General features: G+C 45.1%; 1 protein-coding gene across 1 annotated transcript in view; it reads right to left on the bottom strand.

Moving 5' to 3' along the window:
* Window positions 1-499, bottom strand: part of LOC140491817 (uncharacterized) — a 33,449-nt gene extending 32,950 nt beyond the window's left edge. The window contains exon 1 of the mRNA XM_072590212.1: window positions 364-499. Coding sequence (XP_072446313.1) covers window positions 364-420 — 57 coding nt within the window. The 5' untranslated portion in view covers window positions 421-499. The remainder of the gene's footprint in view (window positions 1-363) is intronic.
* Window positions 500-18,603: the final 18,104 nt, after the last annotated feature.

The raw sequence follows: 18,603 nt of genomic DNA, 5'->3' as shown, positions 1-18,603 counted from the left end.
GAGTGAGTGAGCTAGCCAAAGGGACTGGGGGCTGCCCTGTGCTGCTGGTGGTGCTGGTGTTGCTGGGAATGGGGACAATGCCCCCGGGTTTGAGCACCACTGCAATTTCCGAGGCGTTTCCGGGAAAGCCGGCTCAGTATCAGCCGGAGTTAGCAGGGACGGTCCAGGCAGCACCGGAATGCAGCATTTTACCGGGAACATTGCCGAATTGAAAGCTCCTGGAGCGAGCGGAGAGTGCATCGGAGCGTGGGTTGAGGCGCTGCGTAGAAGTTGCAGGTTATATAGAAACGAAGCGCCGCGTTAAGGTGTGAGCTGGGGTTGGATTGATTGCCTCCCAGCCCTGTCCTCTGCCCTGGGACTTACCAAACCAAACTTATACTGCAGAATGTGCAGGATCCCTTCCTTCATGGGGCTTTCCATGGCCCGGTGTTTGCTCTGGGCTCTGTTCACCAGGCACTGGGAGAAACGTTTGCCCAACAACTACGTCTCCACTTCCTCCACATTCACTTCCTTTTTTCTGGTTGACTAAGGACAGAAACACTGTGCCGCACCGTATCCACCTCTGGGACTATCCAACTGCCTGCAGCCTTTCCAATGGCCAGCTCCTCTGTGGAAACCCTGGCTTCAGGTTCTCAAGCAGAGAAAGAGACCGTTCAGCCCATCTCTCTGCAAGAACAACTTGTCCTTTGACCATTTTATTTGAAATCTTCTTCTGCTGATCCAATCGCATTTCGGAAGCCCCCATTGAATCTACACCCCCCGCCTTCAGGCAGTTCATTCCTAATGCTTGACCACTCCCTGACGCATGAAATAACATTTCTCATCCGATTTTGCCAATCACTCCCATCGGGGAGCTCTGGCTTTGGACTCCTCTGCCGGTGAGAACCAATCCACTTTGAGTCGAGCCACTGGTCCAACCCCAGCGTTCCCTTCACTCAGGACAGCACAGCCCCTCCAAGGTCAAAACAATGACTGCAGATGCTGGAAACCAGATTCTGGATTAGTGGTGCTGGAAGAGCACAGCAGTTCAGGCAGCATCCAAGGAGCTTCGAAATCGACGTTTCGGGCAAAAGCTCTTCATCACAGCCTCTCCAGTCTAGTCTCAGAACTAAAGTCATTCACCCTTGGAACTATTCCTTAACAACCTTTTCCGTGTAAAATCTGCACACTCTCCCCAAACTCCAATAGTCTAGATTAGAGTGGTGCTGGAAAAGCACAGCAGGTCAGGCAGCATCCGAGGAGCAGGAAAATCGACGTTTCGGGCAAAAATCCTTCGTCAGGAATAGAGGCAGAGTGCCTGAAGGGTGGAGAGCTCCAATATCCAAACTAGACACGATGTTCTTGTTGAGGGTACACCAGGCTTTTCCAGAGGTCCATTATAACTTGCTTGCTTTTGTATTCTACTTTTTAGTTTCAAAAATAAACACGCTACAAGGCGTATTTCACCACTTCCATGGCCCAGAGTCTGCTCTGGCTCTGTTCACTAGGCACTGGGAGAAACGTTTGCCCAACAACTACATCTCCACATTAACCCCCAGGTGCCTCTGATCCTGTCACTTCCTCCAAATTGTACCCCCAAAGTTAGAATGCCTTTCCTCAAATGTACCACATCACATTCTTCTGCATTCACTATCAGCCATTAAGGGCCCCACCCACTCCACCAGCCTGTGATCTCTTGAAAACTATCACAATCCTCCTCTCAGTTCACATAAGTTCCTGGTTCCAAATTTACTCGGCAGATCCCAATCTAAGTTGTGAACGTAAATGAAGAAAAGCTATGGTTCTGGTAATGACTCCAGGGGAGTCCCTTACTGCAGTCGACTCTCCCTGTAATTCAGTCAGGTTCTTGTCCACGCTGCGGCTTTGATACAGAAGGAAAACACTGTGCCCTTGAACCATATTCTTCCACTATGCTGCCAGTGTTGATCACGATACCTTTGCAATCAACCCTCATCGAGAAACACAATCCAATTAGTTAGGGCTAATTTGCTTTATAAAATCACGAGGGGCATGGATAGGGTCTTTTCAGGGCGGGTGGGACCAAAACTAGGGGGCATAGGTTTAAGGTGATGGGGGGAAATATTTAAGAGGGTGGTATGTGTATGGAGTGAGCTGTCAGAGGAAATGGTGGGGGCTGGTACAATTACAACATTTAAAAGGTATTTGAATGGGTATATGAATAGGAAGGGTTTGGAGGGATATGGGCAGGGTACTGGCAAATGGGGACTAGATTGGGTTGGGATATCTGGTCGGCATGGATGGGTTGGACCGATGGGTCTGTTCCATGCTGTACATCTCTGTGACTCAATGGCTCTAAATCTGTGCTGGCTGTCATTAACATTTGAAAGATGCTGCTGGGAGAGGTTTGGTAAGTTGTTGCAGTGCATCCTGTAGATGGTGCCTTATGATGCTGCTGTGTGTTCATGGTGGACGGGGTGAATGTTGAAGTAGGTGAATGGGGTGTCAATGAAGTGGATTCCTTTGTCCTGGTTGGTATCATTTTTCCTGATTGTTTGGAGCTGCACCCATCCAGGTGTGTGGAGAGTAGCTCACCACTGAGGACTTGGGCCCTTTAGGTGCTGGAGAGTCTGGAACTGAGTTACTTGCCTTTGAATCTTTGCTTCCAAACTGACCTTGCCAACCACATTATTTACATGGTGGGTCCAGTCCAATTTCTGTTCAATGGTTGCCCCCATGAAATTGTTAATGGGGGATTTTGTGATGGTAATGTCATTGTATATCAGGAGAAGTTATTTGAATTCTCTCTTGTTGGAGATAGTCAATGCCTGATATTTGTGTGGATTGATTATAATTCGCCACTCATCAGTCCCCAAGCCTGAACGTTGTCCAGAATGTGTTATGTTTGGCATGGGCGGCTTCAATACCTGAAGAGTTTCAAGTGTTTTTGAGCATTGGCAGACATCCCCCAATTCTGACCTTATGTCAGAGGAAGGGTCATTGGTGAAAACTGGTTGAGCCAGGAAGGATAAACATAGCAGATGTTGTAGGTTCCTGCAGGTTCATCTCTGAGGCACATAGTCCTGATCTGGAACCAGATCACCATTCCTTCACTGTTGCTGAGTCATGATCTGGAACTGTCTTCATTATCGATTGTGGGTCTCCCTACATCATATGGATTGTAGCAGCTCACCACCACCTTCTCATGGAGCAATTAGGGATGGGTCATCAGTGCTGGCATGGCCAGTGATGCCTAGGTCCCACAAAAGACTAAAAAAAGTTAAATACCTGTCAAAGGTCTTGCATTTGTCCTTACACATGTATGATTGGCACCACATCCACAAGCATCCACTCCCAACATTACCAACACTCAGTAGCAGCAGCATGTACCACCTCCAAGATGCACTGCAGAAATTCACCCAAGATCCTCAGACAGCACCTTCCAAATCCATGATGGCTACTATCTAGAAGGACAAGGGCAGCAGATACATGGGAACATCGCCCCCCGCAAGTTCCCCTCCAAGCCACTCACCATATGTCCTGACTTGGAAATATGTCACCGTTCCTCTGTCACTGTCACTGGAATTCCCTCCCTGAAGGCATTGTGGGTCAATGCAAGTGGATGTTACCAGGATTCAATGGTCTGAGTTATAGGGAGAGGTTGGACAAGCTAGGACTCTTTCTTTAGAGTTTAGGAGATGAGGGGGGGACATTGTAAAAGATCTTGAGGACGTGGACTGTACCAGTTCAAGAAGGGAGGTGGTTAGCTCCACCACCTTCTGATAGGCAACTAGGGAGGGATAATAAATGCTGGACGACCCAATGATGCGAATACAACACTTTAAAAAAAACACATATTCCTGCATTCTTGGTCATTTTCCAGCAGTTTTGCTCCTCTATATCTTACCCATGCTGTGGTGGCCCAGTACTGTACTGATGCTAATATTCTTTCTTAAATCCAGTCAAACATGCTTTGTCTTGACTGCGGGAGATCTTCCCTACTAAGCAGTGGAATGTTTTCCTTATTCAATACTGCCACCCCTCTTCCTTTCTTTCACTCTGTATCTTTCCTGAGCATCCTAACATCTAGTCCGTCCTTATTTTGAATCTGATTTTCATTCACAACTTATTCCCATGTGGTATTAGCATCAATCTTACTGCATACAGCTCTGGTTGCCATATTAGCAAACGGATGTGGATACTTTGGAGAGGGTGCAGAGGAGGTTCACCGGGATGTTACCTGGTATGGAGGGTGCTATATGTGAAGGGAGTTTGAGTAGATTAGGATTATTTTCATTAGAAAGACGGAGGTTGAGGGAGGACCTGATTGAGGTCGACAAATTCATGAGAGGTATAGACAGGGTGGATAACAAGAAGCTTTTCCCCAGAATGGGGGACTCAATTATTAGGGATGAGGGGGAAACGTTGAAGGGAGATATGTGTGGAAGGTTCTTTACACAGAGGGTAGTGAGTACCTGGAACACGTTGCCAGTGGAGATGGTAGAGGTGGGCACGATAGTATCATTTAAGATGTATCTAGACAGATACATGAATGGGCAGGGAGAAGAGGGATACAGATCCTTAGAAAATAGGCGACAGGTTTGGATACAGGATATATATCAGTGCAAGCATGGAGGGCTGAAGGGCTTGTTCTTGTGCTGTAACGTTCTCTGTTCTTCGTTCTTCCTTCTTATCAACTTCTGATCATTTACATTTCTGATCATGCACTATAAATCAGAAATAGATCTTACTGTACTCTTTGTCTGGCCCAACCTAATACATTTCTATTTCCCAGTCTAGTACTGTCTGGCTCATCTAGTCCTTTGTACAATTCATTCATCTTTCAGAATGCTAAATCCTGCTTCCCACCTCCCTGCCAAGCTCAATTCATACAATGGTTCTCAAACTATGGATTGTGACCCCAATTAGGGTCTGAGAATCATTAAACAGCGTCGTGTGAAATAAAACCATGTTAATCTCAAAGGCTTCAATGTACATCAAGGTAAAGTGCAAGATGTGGCAACACACGCACTATATTTAGAGTTTGAATCAAACCCACCCAATCATATTTGTGTGTGGTGACAGTTACCAAAGCACCACACCCTTTCAATTAATTAATTGACTTCTGGCAATTGTTGAATGAACAATTGTTGAATGCAGTTGGATGAACATCTTTTAAAAACCATACTGGTACAGCAGGAGTAGATGATTGTCATTTATCTAATGACATATATCTAATCAGGCCTGCTGAATGATTATAATAAAACTTTTACAAAGTTGTTTAAAATCACAGACGTCTGTGTCTTTATGATTATCTAGAACAGACAAATATTAATATTTATGTACGGAATGTTACTATGTTGCTTGAGTTAGCAGCTCAGGTAACATTAACAATGGAGTGTTAGTAAGAGCTTGCATGCATTAGAAAATAATTTGGGAAGGTTTGCCTTAAATCTTGCACGACAGCACTCATAGTCTGTGTCTCCAGCGTAAAGTCAGAGGGGGGTTGCTTACCGATTACTGCGTGGTGTCCAGTTTCAGTTGTACCTCCTCAGAAAATTAAGTGGAGCCTGCAGACATCCATCAATCTTGTGTGGATTAATGGCAAGTGAGATTTGTGTATTGAAAGGGTCAGACATGGCTGTCCTCAATTCTATTACCACCATGGATGATCTCATCATTAACACCGTATGGATCAGTTAGACAAACACTGTGGATAAAACAATGAGTCAGACTCACTGTCTGCTTCTCCAAAATCAGTCTACAAGGCATAGGTTGGATGTGTGATGGGAAACTCCTTTCTTGCCTGGACAACGATAAGACCATATGAAAAAGCAATCAGCTTGATGGACCATCAACAGACTACACTGTAGCAGCTGACCAGCAAGTGCCTCACTGTGTAACCATCTGGACTCGGAAATGGATGGCCATTCCCTTACTGTTGTGGGGTCAAAATCCTGGAAATGCCTTCCTAACAGAGCTGGGTGTGCACCTACATTGAGTGGATTGTAGTAGTACAAGAAACTGGCTCACTTCCTCTGCTCTCAAGAAAAATTTGTAAAATCATAGAATCCCTACAGTGTGGAAACAGGCCCTTCAGCCCAATAAGTCCACACCGACCCTCTGAAGAGTAACCCACCCCCCTGCCCTATTACTTTACAATTACCCCTGATGAATAAACCTAAACTACACATCCCTGAACACTGTGGCCAATCCAACCTAACCTGCACATCTTTGGACTGTGGGAGGAAACCGGAGCACCCGGAGGAAACCCACACAGACACGGGGAGAATGTGCAAACTCCACACAGACAGTCACCCGAGGCTGGAATTGAACCCGGGTCCCTGATGCTGCGAGGTAGCAGTGCTAACCACTGAGCCACCATGCCACCCCATAGATGGGTAGTAAATCGGACCTTGCTATAATTATATCCACATCCCAGAAGCAAATAATCTAAATAAGAGCAGGAGTAGGCAGAGTTCCCCTTTTCCTACTGGAAAGCGGGAGGTCCAAACATAGCTGAAGAGAATGCCAAAAGAGAATGCGACCGGTGTTATCCAGGTGATGTGGGAGAAATCCACGAGGGTAAGGAAGCTTTCCCTGTCACATTTTATGGAAGCTCCAGACTTCCTTCACCAGTTTTCTCTGAACCATGCACTTCTGCATATCTTCCTGCAAGGTCCCATTACAAATATACACAGGCAGGAAAGGACCAGTTGGCACATCAAATCCGCCTGGTCCACGATGATCCCCTGACCATTACCACCAAGCCCTTTCACTGGCATCCTCCCTGCCCCCACTTTTATTTTACAGAAGTAAAACCAGAACAACCCACCTTCCAGCAGAGGAACAGTAACCCACAGGACACCCAGCATGAAGCCTGATAAAGATCAGGGGTCACACTGATGATAGCAACATCCCACGTGTAGCAGCTAGCTCCCTCCCTGCCTAGCTCCCATCACGGGGACAAGGTGAGTGGAACATATCCACAGTTACAGGAAGCATTAACAGTGACACTACCTGGGGCACACTTCTGTATTTGGCCAAATTATTTTTGATACTGTACATGCAATGCATAGTTTCATTTTGAAGTTTGAGACTGAGGTAGTTTACTGGGGACTGAATGAGGTTGTTCTCGTCATGTTGTGGCTCTGGCTTAATCCCAGGACACATGATAGCTGGTGGGAGAAGAGGAACTGGGAGCTCTGGTGTGGGCATGGCAGGGGAATGTTTCCTCAAACCAATATTTTGCAAAGTGAGAAGACATGTTGAAAGGCTATTAATAGAACATGGAATCTTTAGCTTTATTAATATAAAATACAAGAAGTTACAGAAGGTATACTCAACCTTTAGGGCTGGAACAGTGGCTTAGTGGTTAGCACTGCTGCCTCACAGTGCTAGAGATCCAGGTTCAATTCCAGCCTTGGGTGACTGTCTGTGTGGAGTTTGCACATTCTCCCTGTGTCTGTGTGGGTTCCTCCCATAGTCCAAAGATGTGCGGGTTATGGTGCATTGTCTGAGAGAAATGCAGGGTTATAGAGTGGGATACACTTCAGAACATAGAAAAGTACAGCACATAACAGGCTCTTTGGCCCACGATGTCGTGCCGAGATTTAATCCTAATGTAAAATATAGTAACTTAACCTACAATCCCCTCAACTCACTGCTCTCCAAGTGTATGTCCAGCAGTCACTTAAATGTCCCTAATGACTCTGTTTCCACCACCACAGCTAGCAACGCATTCACAACTCTCTGTGTAAAGAACCTACCTCTGACGTCTCCTTTATACCTTCCTCCTAATATCTTCAAACTATGACTCCTTGTCCCAGTCAATCCTGCCCTGGGGAAAAGTCTCTGGCTATTGACTCTACCTATTCCTCTCATTATCTTGTCTACCTCGATCAGGTCTCCTCTCTTCCTCCTTCTCTCTAGAGAGAAAAGCCCAAGATTATTCAACCTTTCTTCAGAAGGCATGCCCTCCAGGCCAGGCAGCATCCTGGTAAACCTTCTTTGCACCCTCTCCAAAGCCTCTATCATTCCTATAGTAGGGTGAGCAGAACTGGACACAATATTCCAAGTGTGGTCTCACCAGGGACTTGTAGAGCTGCAGCAAAACCTCGCCACTCTTAAACTTGATCCCTCTGTTAATGAAAGCCAAAACACCATATGCTTTCTTAACAATCCTATCCACTTGGGTGGCAACTTTGAGGGATCTATATACTTGCACACCCAGATCCCCCTGTTCCTCTACACTGCCAAGAATCCTGTCTTTAATCCTATATTCAGCATTCAAGTTCGATCTTCCAAAATGCATCACTTCACATTTATCCAGGTTGAACTCCATCTGCCATTTCTCAGCCCAGTTCTGCATCCTGTCTATGGCGCGCTGTAGCCTGTCGTAGCCCTCGATACTATCAACGACAGCTCCAACCTTTGTGTCATCTGCAAATTTACTAACCCACCCCTCAACCTCCTCATTCAAGTCATTTATAAAAACTACAAAGAGCAGAGGCCCGAGAACAGAGCCCTGTGGAGTAGGGTGTCGGGTTTAGAGCTCACCCACTTAAAACCTTTCCAGGATTCCTTCGCTCCTCCCTCACGCTTCTCAGAGTGTTGGTGTGGACTCAATGGGCTGAATGGCCTGTCCTCACGCTGTAAGACTTCTGTGATTTGTTATGAAACACTGGTTAGGCCTCAGTGTTCAGTTTTGGGCACAGCTCCTTGTATTATACAAATATTCGAGAGGATGCAGAATAGATTGTCTGGAATGGAATCAGGCATGTGGAATTGTCATCTTTACACCAGGCAAAGTCAACACAAGATTTGATGGCAGTGATCAAAACTAAGACAGGGTTTGTTAGAATATACAAGGTGAAACTGCTGACATTAGTAGAAGGATCAGAAATGGAAGATTATAGATTTAAAATTATCGGCAAAAGCATCATCAGTGACCCTTGGAAAAAGAATGGTATGATGTGGAACGCTTTGCCTGAAAGGTTATATTGGAAGTCGATTTAGCAACTTTTACAAGGGAATTGTATCAAGCAGCTGGAAGGGCAAAACAATTGCTGGGCAATTGGGAGAGAGACAGAGAGCATCAAAGTGGGTCTGGCTGCTCTCAAAGAGTCAGCCAACGTACAAAGGACTGACTGAACTCCTTCCGGGAGTCTGTTGTATCTGCTAAGTGGACTGGCTGGTTGGCTGGTTTCTGTGTTGCTTCATTTCACTACAGGAGTGCTTCCTGTTCACCCCTGAGCAATCATCGGGACAAATTGTGTAATGTTTGTCAAAGTTAATAGTGGATTCTGTGAGATGTAATAGAAAACCCTACATGTTAATTAACACATCCAAATTAACACATTTATTTACAGTTTATATATATATATGTATATACACACATATATATTTTTAAAAAGTGAATATTAATCAGTAAGAACTTCAATAATAAATATATTAAGCAGTAAATATATATAAATAGTAAATACATATAAAGCAGTAAATATATAAATAAAAATAGTAAATATAAAAGCATTTGTATATATATCTTTTATATATATAGATAAAAAATACATTTAAAAAAATGGGGTGGCACAGTGGCTCAGTGGTTGGCACTGCTGCCTCACAGCGCCAGGGACCCAGGTTTGATTCCAGCCTCGATGACTGACTGTGTGGAGTTTGCATGTTCTCCCCGTGTCTGCGTGGGTTTCCTCCGGGTGCTTGGGTTTCCTCCCACAGTCCAAAGATGTACAGATCAGGAGAATTGTCCATGTTAAATTACCCGTAGTGTTAGATGTAAATATTGGGTAGGAGAATGGGTCTGGGTGGGTTACTCTTCGGAGGGTCAATGTGGACTTGTTGGGCCGAAGGGCCTGTTTCTGCACTGTAGGGAATCTACTATAAAACAGCAGATATATTTTGGGAGTCTTACATCCTTCCCCCCATCAGGGACCCTGCTTTACCATGACTGGTCTGGAGAGCTCAGGGTTCCTGGCACCATTCCTTAATCCTGGCCTGAGGTGAAGGCTAACAGTAAATAACACATGCATTACGTTGACAACAAGTCTCACTGCTTTCTTCCAATTGCAAATCCCAGCCCGAAGTAAAATCAAATGAATGAGGCAATATTAGTGTTACTCTGAATTGAAGATTACATGTTGTATCACCATTTCCTGATATTTCCAGTACTTTTCCAGACGATCCATGACACAGAAAAACATCTCCAGGTAGCTCCATGTGACAGCCCAACAGGACAGCTCTCACAGACAGTTTAGTGTCACAGTCAAAACAGTCTCTCAGTCAAAACAAGCAGTTTTTGCATTTTTTTGCTTTTTTTAACTTTCTTTTTTCCTTTTCTTTATCCCCACACGACCACCTAACTGCGGTAATGTTTATATTATCCCCAGCCCCCATGTTGTGTGTGTGCAGGTGTGGAACACAGTGAAAGACACAAGGTGACAAATCTTTAATCAATTCCCACCACCAGGAAGAAAGGAAACACCCGAGAGGCATTAGGCTTCACATCAAAGGGCAATGCTGTGTGATCCAACAGTGAAGGGGAGGACAGGGATCAAATCAAAATAGAGTTGGAGGGGGAAATAATACAAGATTAAAGTGGTGCTGGAAAAGCACACCAGGTCAGGCAGCATCCGAGGAGCAGGAAAATCGACGTTTTCCTGCTCTTCAGATGCTGCCTGCCCTGCTGTGCTTTTCCAGCACCACATTAATCTTGACTCTGATCTCCAGTATTTGCAGTCTTCACTTTCACCTGGGGAAAATAATCCGCTCCGCTCCACTCCACTCCACTCCACTCCACTCCACTCCACTCCACTCCACTCCACTCCTTGCAGTGCCCACCTTTCCCTGAAAATCTCAAGCAGTTTTTGCATTCGGCCTGCTTTCCATGGACTTTTCCACTTTATTTCAATTGCTCGTTATCACATCCAATTAACCCGTAACAATTAACCCTTAATTGTAGGAGCACATTACCACAAATGCTGGAAACTGTACTGAAAACAACAAACGCTGGAGATCACAGCAGGTCAGGCAGCATCCATGGAGAGAGAGCACGCTAACATTTCGAGTCTAAGTGACTCTTCTTAATGGTCTGGCTTGAAGATATCATCCTTAATCCAACCACCACAACATTTTGTTGTTCTTTAAATCTTTGAGTGTACAATTGTCTTTTCAATTTGACATAATTTAATTTTAGATTTGATTCTTTTCCCTAATGAAACATCAGAGAGAAAGTCAGAAGCCAGGTTACAGTCTAACAGGTTTATTTGAAATCACGAGTTTTCAGAGCACGGCTCCTTCGTCAGGTGGAGTGTTCTTCCAGTGAAGGATTCTTCCACAAATCCCCAAGGTGTCAGCAGCAGCACCAGTGAGACAACTGGTGAACTGGAACAGTCGACAGAGAGATCCACAGTGCAAAAAGCAAAGAAGAGTCATAGAGTCATAGAGATGTACAGCACAGAAACAGACCCTTTGCTCCAACTCGTCCATGCCGACCAGATGTCCCAACCCAATCCAGTCCCATCTGCCAGCACCCAGCCCATATCCCTCCAAACCCTTCCTATTCATATACCCATCAAAATGCCTCTTAAATGTTGCAATTGTACCAGCCTCCACCACTTCCTCTGGCAGCTCATTCCATACACGCACCACCCTCTGTGTCCCTTTGATATCTTTCCCCTCTCACCCTAAACCTATGCTCGCTAGTTGTGGACTCCCCCACCCCAGGAAAAAGACTTTGCCTATTTACCTGATCCATGCCCCTCATGATTTTATAAACCTCCGACACTCCAGGGAAAACAGCCCCAGCCTGTTCAGCCTCTCCCTATAGCTCAACTCCTCCAACCCAGGCAACATCCTTGTAAATCTTTTCTGAATCCTTTCAAGTTTCACAACATCTTTCCGTTAGGAAGGAGACCAGAATTGCACACAATATTCCAACAGTGGCCTAACCAATATCCTGTACAGCCGCAACATGACCTCCCAATTCCTGTACTCAATACTCTGACCAATAAAGGAAAGCATACCAAACTCCTCCTTCACTATCCTATCAACCTGCGACTCCACTTTCAAGGAGCTATGAACCTGCACTCCAAGGTCTCTTTGTTCAGCAACACTCCCCAGGACCTTACCATTCAGTGTATAAGTCCTGCTAAGAAGTCAAATTGGACCCCTCCAGAAAGCTGCTGCCCTTGCCTCGACATATATGATTAAGCCGTCAGGAGATGTGTTAACACCAGATTCATCAGCCCTGCTCACAAGATAACACAGAACGTTACCCAAGCACAACACAGCACCATCCATATTCTCAAGGTCAACATCTGCATTGTCATCAAAGCAGCAGACAAAGGAGGAGCCAGCATCGTACAGAATAGAACACGCCACCTGATGAAGGGGCAGCGATCCGAAAGTTTGTGATTTCAAATAAACCTGGTGGACTATAACCTGGTGTTGTGTGACTTCTGGCTTTGTCCAGCCCAGTCCAACACCAGCATCTCCACATCATCAGGGAAACGCCAAGGCTTTCAAAAAAAATCATTTTATTACACACTTGTACCAGAAAATCAACATTAGGATTAAATCACTTCTTTAGGTCATGTATGACTTTGAATTGTTCTCTGCAATGATGGGGAAACCTTCTGACCTCCTGATGCCGAGTGTATATACAGGATAGTCGGAGTCGTTCTTGTACAGAGCCATTCCAGTGGTGATCTGTGAATCTGCATCCAGGCAGCAAGCTGTGAGGCGGGATACAGGAGGAAGGAAGCAAACCTTCTCATAGCTCTTTCAGTTTCTAGTTCGTTTACTCTTGATACATATCTCCAGGCCCTGCACATTGTGTTTTTTTTTCCCCCAAGTACAACCCCAGGAAATTGACATTCCATTTGATTTCCTTGGTCTTTGAAGGAAGTAAATTATTCAGTAGGGTTATGCATGTTGCCCTTCTTTGTGGTGATTTACCAGGTGTAAGTCATAGGCTTTTATGTTTCAGACTGTAGGGACAAAATTGTCAACCCCTTTTGGAAATATAGGATGGTCACAGCACAAAGAGAGACCATCATTTCCCTTTCAGACAATGATCCAAGTTCCTTTGAATGCCATGATTGAACATACCTCCATCCAACCCTCAGCCAACGCACTGCAGTGCACAAAAACAGTCTGATCCTGTCACTACTCCTTGTTTTGCCACGGCAAATTACAATGACCTCTGTGCCCTCTGACTCTCAACCCTTCCACCAGTGGAAATGGTTTCTCCCTCTCTGACCCGTCTAGCTCCCTCATCATTGTGAAAACCAAATCTCATCTCAACTTGCTCTTCTCCAAGAGGAAGAGTTGCAGTTTCTCCAGCCATGAAACAATTCTTGTACATCACTCCATATCCTCTCTAACGCATTATGGTGTGGTGTTCAAACTTGAACACAGTATTCCAGTTGAGGCCAAACTGGTGTTTTATGCAGGTTTATCATGGTGTCTGTGCTTTTGCACTCTGAAGCTTCTATTTATAAAGGTCAGGACCCTTTACTTAATTAACTGCTCTCTCAGCCTGTCCTGATTTGTGCTCCAATACACCCAGGTCCATCTTCTATATTGTCCCTCTGGATCTTTCACACCAACATGAATCAATTCTCACTTTGCTGCATTAAATCTCATCTGCCCATTATCCATCCATTCCACCAAAGTATCAAATCGCTTTTGAAACTCTACACTATCCTCCTCACAATTCACAATAAGTCCCACTTTTGTGTCCTAGAGTCACACAGCACAGAAACAGACCCTTCGGTCCGACTTGTCCATGCTGACCAAACATCCCAATCTGACTAAGTCCCATTGGCCAGCATTTGATCCATAACTCTCTGAATCCTTCTTATTCACATAACCATCCAAATGCTTTTTAAATGCTGTAATTGTACCAGCCTCCACCACTTCCTCTGGCAGCTCATTCCATACACGCACCACCCTCTGAGTGAAAACGTTACCCCTTATGTCCCTTTTAAATCTTTCCCCTCTCACTTTAGACCTGTGCCCTCTAGTTCTGGGATTCCCCTACCCTGGGGAAAAGATCTTGTCTATTCACCCTGACCATGACCAACATGATTTTATAAACCTCTAAAGTGTTATCCATAAATCTGGAAAATTTGCTCTGGATACCATGGTTAGGTCATTGATATACAGCAAGAGCAACAAGTAGTAGTAGTGTTTATATTGTAGATAACATAATTTTCCTACATGTCAGCAATTATATAAAAACATCTCATAAATAGCTTAATCGTAATTGCAGTCATGAATACAGTTAATTTCTCTCTGATTTCTCTGGCAGTTACTCTATTTCACATTTATAACCAGCAATTGTTCTTTCCAGCATCTAAAATCACCAGAATATTACCACCAGAGACCTGCTTTCTGACTCAGCTGGGCAGTGTGGGGGATTATAGTCAAAATGAGCCACCTTCTGTCCTCCTAGCAGTGCACGCTGCTACTCCTTCCTGGTCTGTATCTTCCTCATCTATGTTCATCTCCTTTATTAGTCCTAGTAGCAGTGTTTTATACATTCTTCAGTCTTTAGGTAAAGAGCTTAATAAAATAGCTTGTCTAGTCTCGAAAACAACAAATGCTGGAGATCGCAGCGTGTCAAGCAGCATCCAAGGAGAGAAAGAAAGCTAATGTTTCAAATCGAGATAACTCTTCATCAGAGCTTGTCTAGAATTTCCTGATCATTATGGATCAAGACTGGCCAGGCCTTTTCATCCTTAAAATGGCGAATGACAATCTTCAGATATTTGAAAGCCGCTCCCCCCCCTCCCCCCCACAGACTACAGAGCCAAATGGTCTGCAGGTTGAGACACCATCTATAACAATAAGATAATGATCTATAATACCGCCCTCTTGACATATGAAGAGTGGACAATGCTGACTGGTTTGAATCTAGCACACTCTGGTGGATCTGGTACGAATCTAGCACACGCTGGTGGATCTGGTACAAATCTAGCACACGCTGGTGGATCTGCTCTTCTTCATTACGAGAGATGTCTAAGTGAGAAGACCCGAAGTGCACTACGCAGACAGCTAGGTGGCGCACTAATCACTGGTTACAACTTCACTGGAATATCCAGATGATCCTCTGACCGTGATAGGGATGTACAGGTGAATGAAAGGCTCATGAAGGTAACAGGACCATCAGTAAAGAAAACAGAAACATTTACAGCAAAAGTCATCAGTTACTGCAATAGATAATTGGAGTGTAACATCACAATGAGTTGTAATGTATGGAAGAAACTGTTACTAAGGGACCTCTACGATGGTATGGCAGAACTGGGTTCTGAACCCACAGTGGAGGAGCTTATCAAAGTTATTAACTCGCCTGCCGTGGTCAAAGATCAAGGTGATAATGCTGCGTGGGCTGAACGTGTCAATCTTGGGAAAGTGGTACTCGTGCAGAATTTGCACAACTTTCTCTGTCTAGGATCCAGGGAGGATGCAGTGTCTCAGGATATGCAAAATGGGAAGAATGTGACCATGTCCAAGAGCAAGAGTCTATCACAGTGATTCTAACCGCTACTGAGGCAGCTCCTTGCTGGGCATTGTGGGAAAGCTGTTTGCCCATGTCACCCTTGACAGACTTGGTTGAACACATCTACTCCAATTGTCATTGACATGGTCTTCCCAGCCTGGTGGCTGAAGAAAAATATCACAAACAAAGAAGACCATTATACATTGCCTTCATTGATCTCACCAAGGCATTCCACCATGTGAGCGGTGGGGCTGGAGAGGATTGGCTCTTACAGAAGCTGCTTAATGCTATCTCCTCTCTCTGTGAGAACACAAGAGTGCAGTACTGGAACACTTTGAGATCCATGGTGGTGTCAAACAAAGTTATGTTGGACACCAATGTTCTGGCATATTTTTCCTCTATTTTCATTTATTCACAAAACAAGCATGTTACTGGTAGGCTTGCATTCATTGCCATCTCTAACTGGCCTGGAGATGGCAGTGGTGAGCTGACTGCTTGAACCGGTGCAGTCGGTTTGGTGTGAGGACAGCCACAGTGCTGCGTAGGTGGGAAATCGCTGGGGGTATGCAATTCTCCTCCTGGATGTTCGAGGTAATCAGTTTGGGAGATACTGTTAGAACAGTTTTGGTGGGTTGCTGTAGTGCATTTGGGATACAATGCTGCGGCTGTGTGTTGCTGATGAATGCCAATGCCTTAAGATGGATGAGGAGAAGTAGGCCATTCAGCCCATCAAGTCTGCCCTGCCATTCAATGGGATCATGACTGGTCTGATAATCTTTAACTCCACTTTCCTGCCTTTTCCACATAACCTTTGATTCCTTTACTGATCAAATGTCTATCTCAGCCTTGAGTATACTTCATATTTGGAGACAGTGAGCACGCCCCCTAACAACCCACCCTCCCACCCTGGCACTTTCCCCTGCCACTGCAGGAATTGCAAAACCTGCGCCCACACCTCCTCCCTCACCTCCATCCAAGGCCCCAAAGGAGCCTTCCACATCCATCAAAGTTTCACCTGCACATCCACCAATATCATTTATTGTATCCGTTGCTCCCGATGTGGTCTCCTCTACACTGGGGAGACTGGTCGCCTCCTAGCAGAGCGCTTTAGGGAACATCTCCGAGACACCCGCACCAATCAACCTCACCACCCCGTGGCCCAACGTTTCAACTTCCCCTCCCACTCTGCCGAGGACATGGAGGTCCTGGGCCTCCTTCACCGCCGCTCCCTCACCACCAGACGCCTGGAGGAAGAACGCCTCATCTTCCAACTCAGAACACTTCAACCCCAGGGCATCAATGTGGACTTCACCAGTTTCCTCATTTCCCCTCCCCCCACTTTACCCCAGTTCCAACCTTCCAGCTGTCCCCATGACCTGTCCTACCTGTCAATTTCCCTTCCCACCTATCCACTCCACCCTCCTCTCTGACCTATCACCTCCATCCCCACCCCCATTCACCTATTGCACTCTCAGCTACCTACCCCCCACAGCTCCATACCCCCTCCCATTTATCTCTCCACCCCGGAGGCTCCCAGCCTCATTCCTGAGGAAGGGCTCCGGCCCAAAACATCGATTTTCCTGCACCTCGGATGCTGCCTGACCTGTTGTGCTTTTCCAGCAACAAGCTCTCAAATCATATATTTTATATTTGCCAGTCGAGTGTACTGCTTTGTCCTGGACAGTGTCAAGCTTCTGCATTATCGGTGAAGTCAAGAGGAGAGTATACTGTCACAATGTCATCTGTGCCTTGTAGATTGTGGGCAGACACTGGGGATAGGGGGGTTGGATACCTGCCACAGAGGTACGCTTTATCGATGACATTTTCAGACTCATGTACTGAGGAAGAAGAATATTATCAGTTTGAATGAGCAGTGAAAATAGGAGGACCACATGTGGAGAATAACGGAGATGGTAACTGATTTATTAGCTATGTCACCAACACCATGACTAACACACATACATATACATAGTCATTAAATAGAAAAGGATTACTTTTATATAAAAAGTGCAACTTCTTCAGCTTTCTTTTAAAAAATCTCGGACACTAGGGGCTTTTGAAATCAAAATACAGAAAGCGAGTTCCTCAGGACACGAATGATTACTAACAATGAGTCCTCCTAACATTCGAATACCAGCAGCCCTTCGGAGCTGCCTGCAGCATTGCAGTGATCTCCTCTCATTCTATCTCTCAGTTATTCTCTCCCCTGAGTGCAATCCAGCCTGTGTTATGAAATAATATTTGAAATTATTCCAATATTCTAAAATGCAGTTTGCAATGCCACAATAGCATGCTTATTACCATCAATGATGTGCCTTTAACACTTAAAACATTGCAGGAGGGTCCCCCATCTTTAGTGGTTCCTAGGCTTATAAATTAAGAGGGACATATTCAAAGACTTTATTTCACCTGAGCCGACTGGTGTCCGGTAATAGAAATAAAAAGATGCTGGAATTACTAATTTCTAAAATTGGGGGCATGTATTTAATGTGAGTGGGGGAAAGCTCAAAGAAGATGTGAGGGGTATGTTTGTTACACAGAGAGTAGTCGGAGTGTGGAATTCACTAGGCGAAAGTGAGGACTGCAGATGCTGGATATTAGAGTCAAGATTAGAGTGGTGCTGGAAAAGCACAGGAGGTCAGGCAGCATCCGAGGTGCAGGAAGAACGACTTTTCGGGCAGGAGCCCTTCATCAGGAATCCACTGCCAGGATAGGATAGCGGTGTTTAAGGGATTTTAGATAAACACATGAATATACAAGGAATGGAGGGATAAGGACCAAGGGCAGTAGAAGGGATTAGTTTAATTTGACATCACGTTTGGCACAACATCGTGGGCCGAAGGGCCTGTTCCTGTGTTGTACTGCTTGACGTTCCAACATGTCTTATAGCCTCTGAGAAAGAGAAACAGAATTAGTAAAGACCAGAGGCCATCAACATGAAATGTTATCTCTCTTTCTCTCTCTCTAGCTGCTCCCTGACCAGGTGAGTAATTCTAGAACTTGTCTACATTTATTTCAGGTTTCCAGCATCTGCAGCAATTTGCTTTTCCGGTTGGTTTGGATGGGAGCAAGGGGTGAAATTCTCTAACTGAACATCGAATCCTGGACGAGCTGTCCCTCTTCAT

Source organism: Chiloscyllium punctatum, chromosome 20 (genome assembly GCF_047496795.1).
Source record: "Chiloscyllium punctatum isolate Juve2018m chromosome 20, sChiPun1.3, whole genome shotgun sequence".
Classification (NCBI taxonomy): domain Eukaryota; kingdom Metazoa; phylum Chordata; class Chondrichthyes; order Orectolobiformes; family Hemiscylliidae; genus Chiloscyllium; species Chiloscyllium punctatum.
This window is presented reverse-complemented; position numbering and strand designations above follow the sequence as displayed.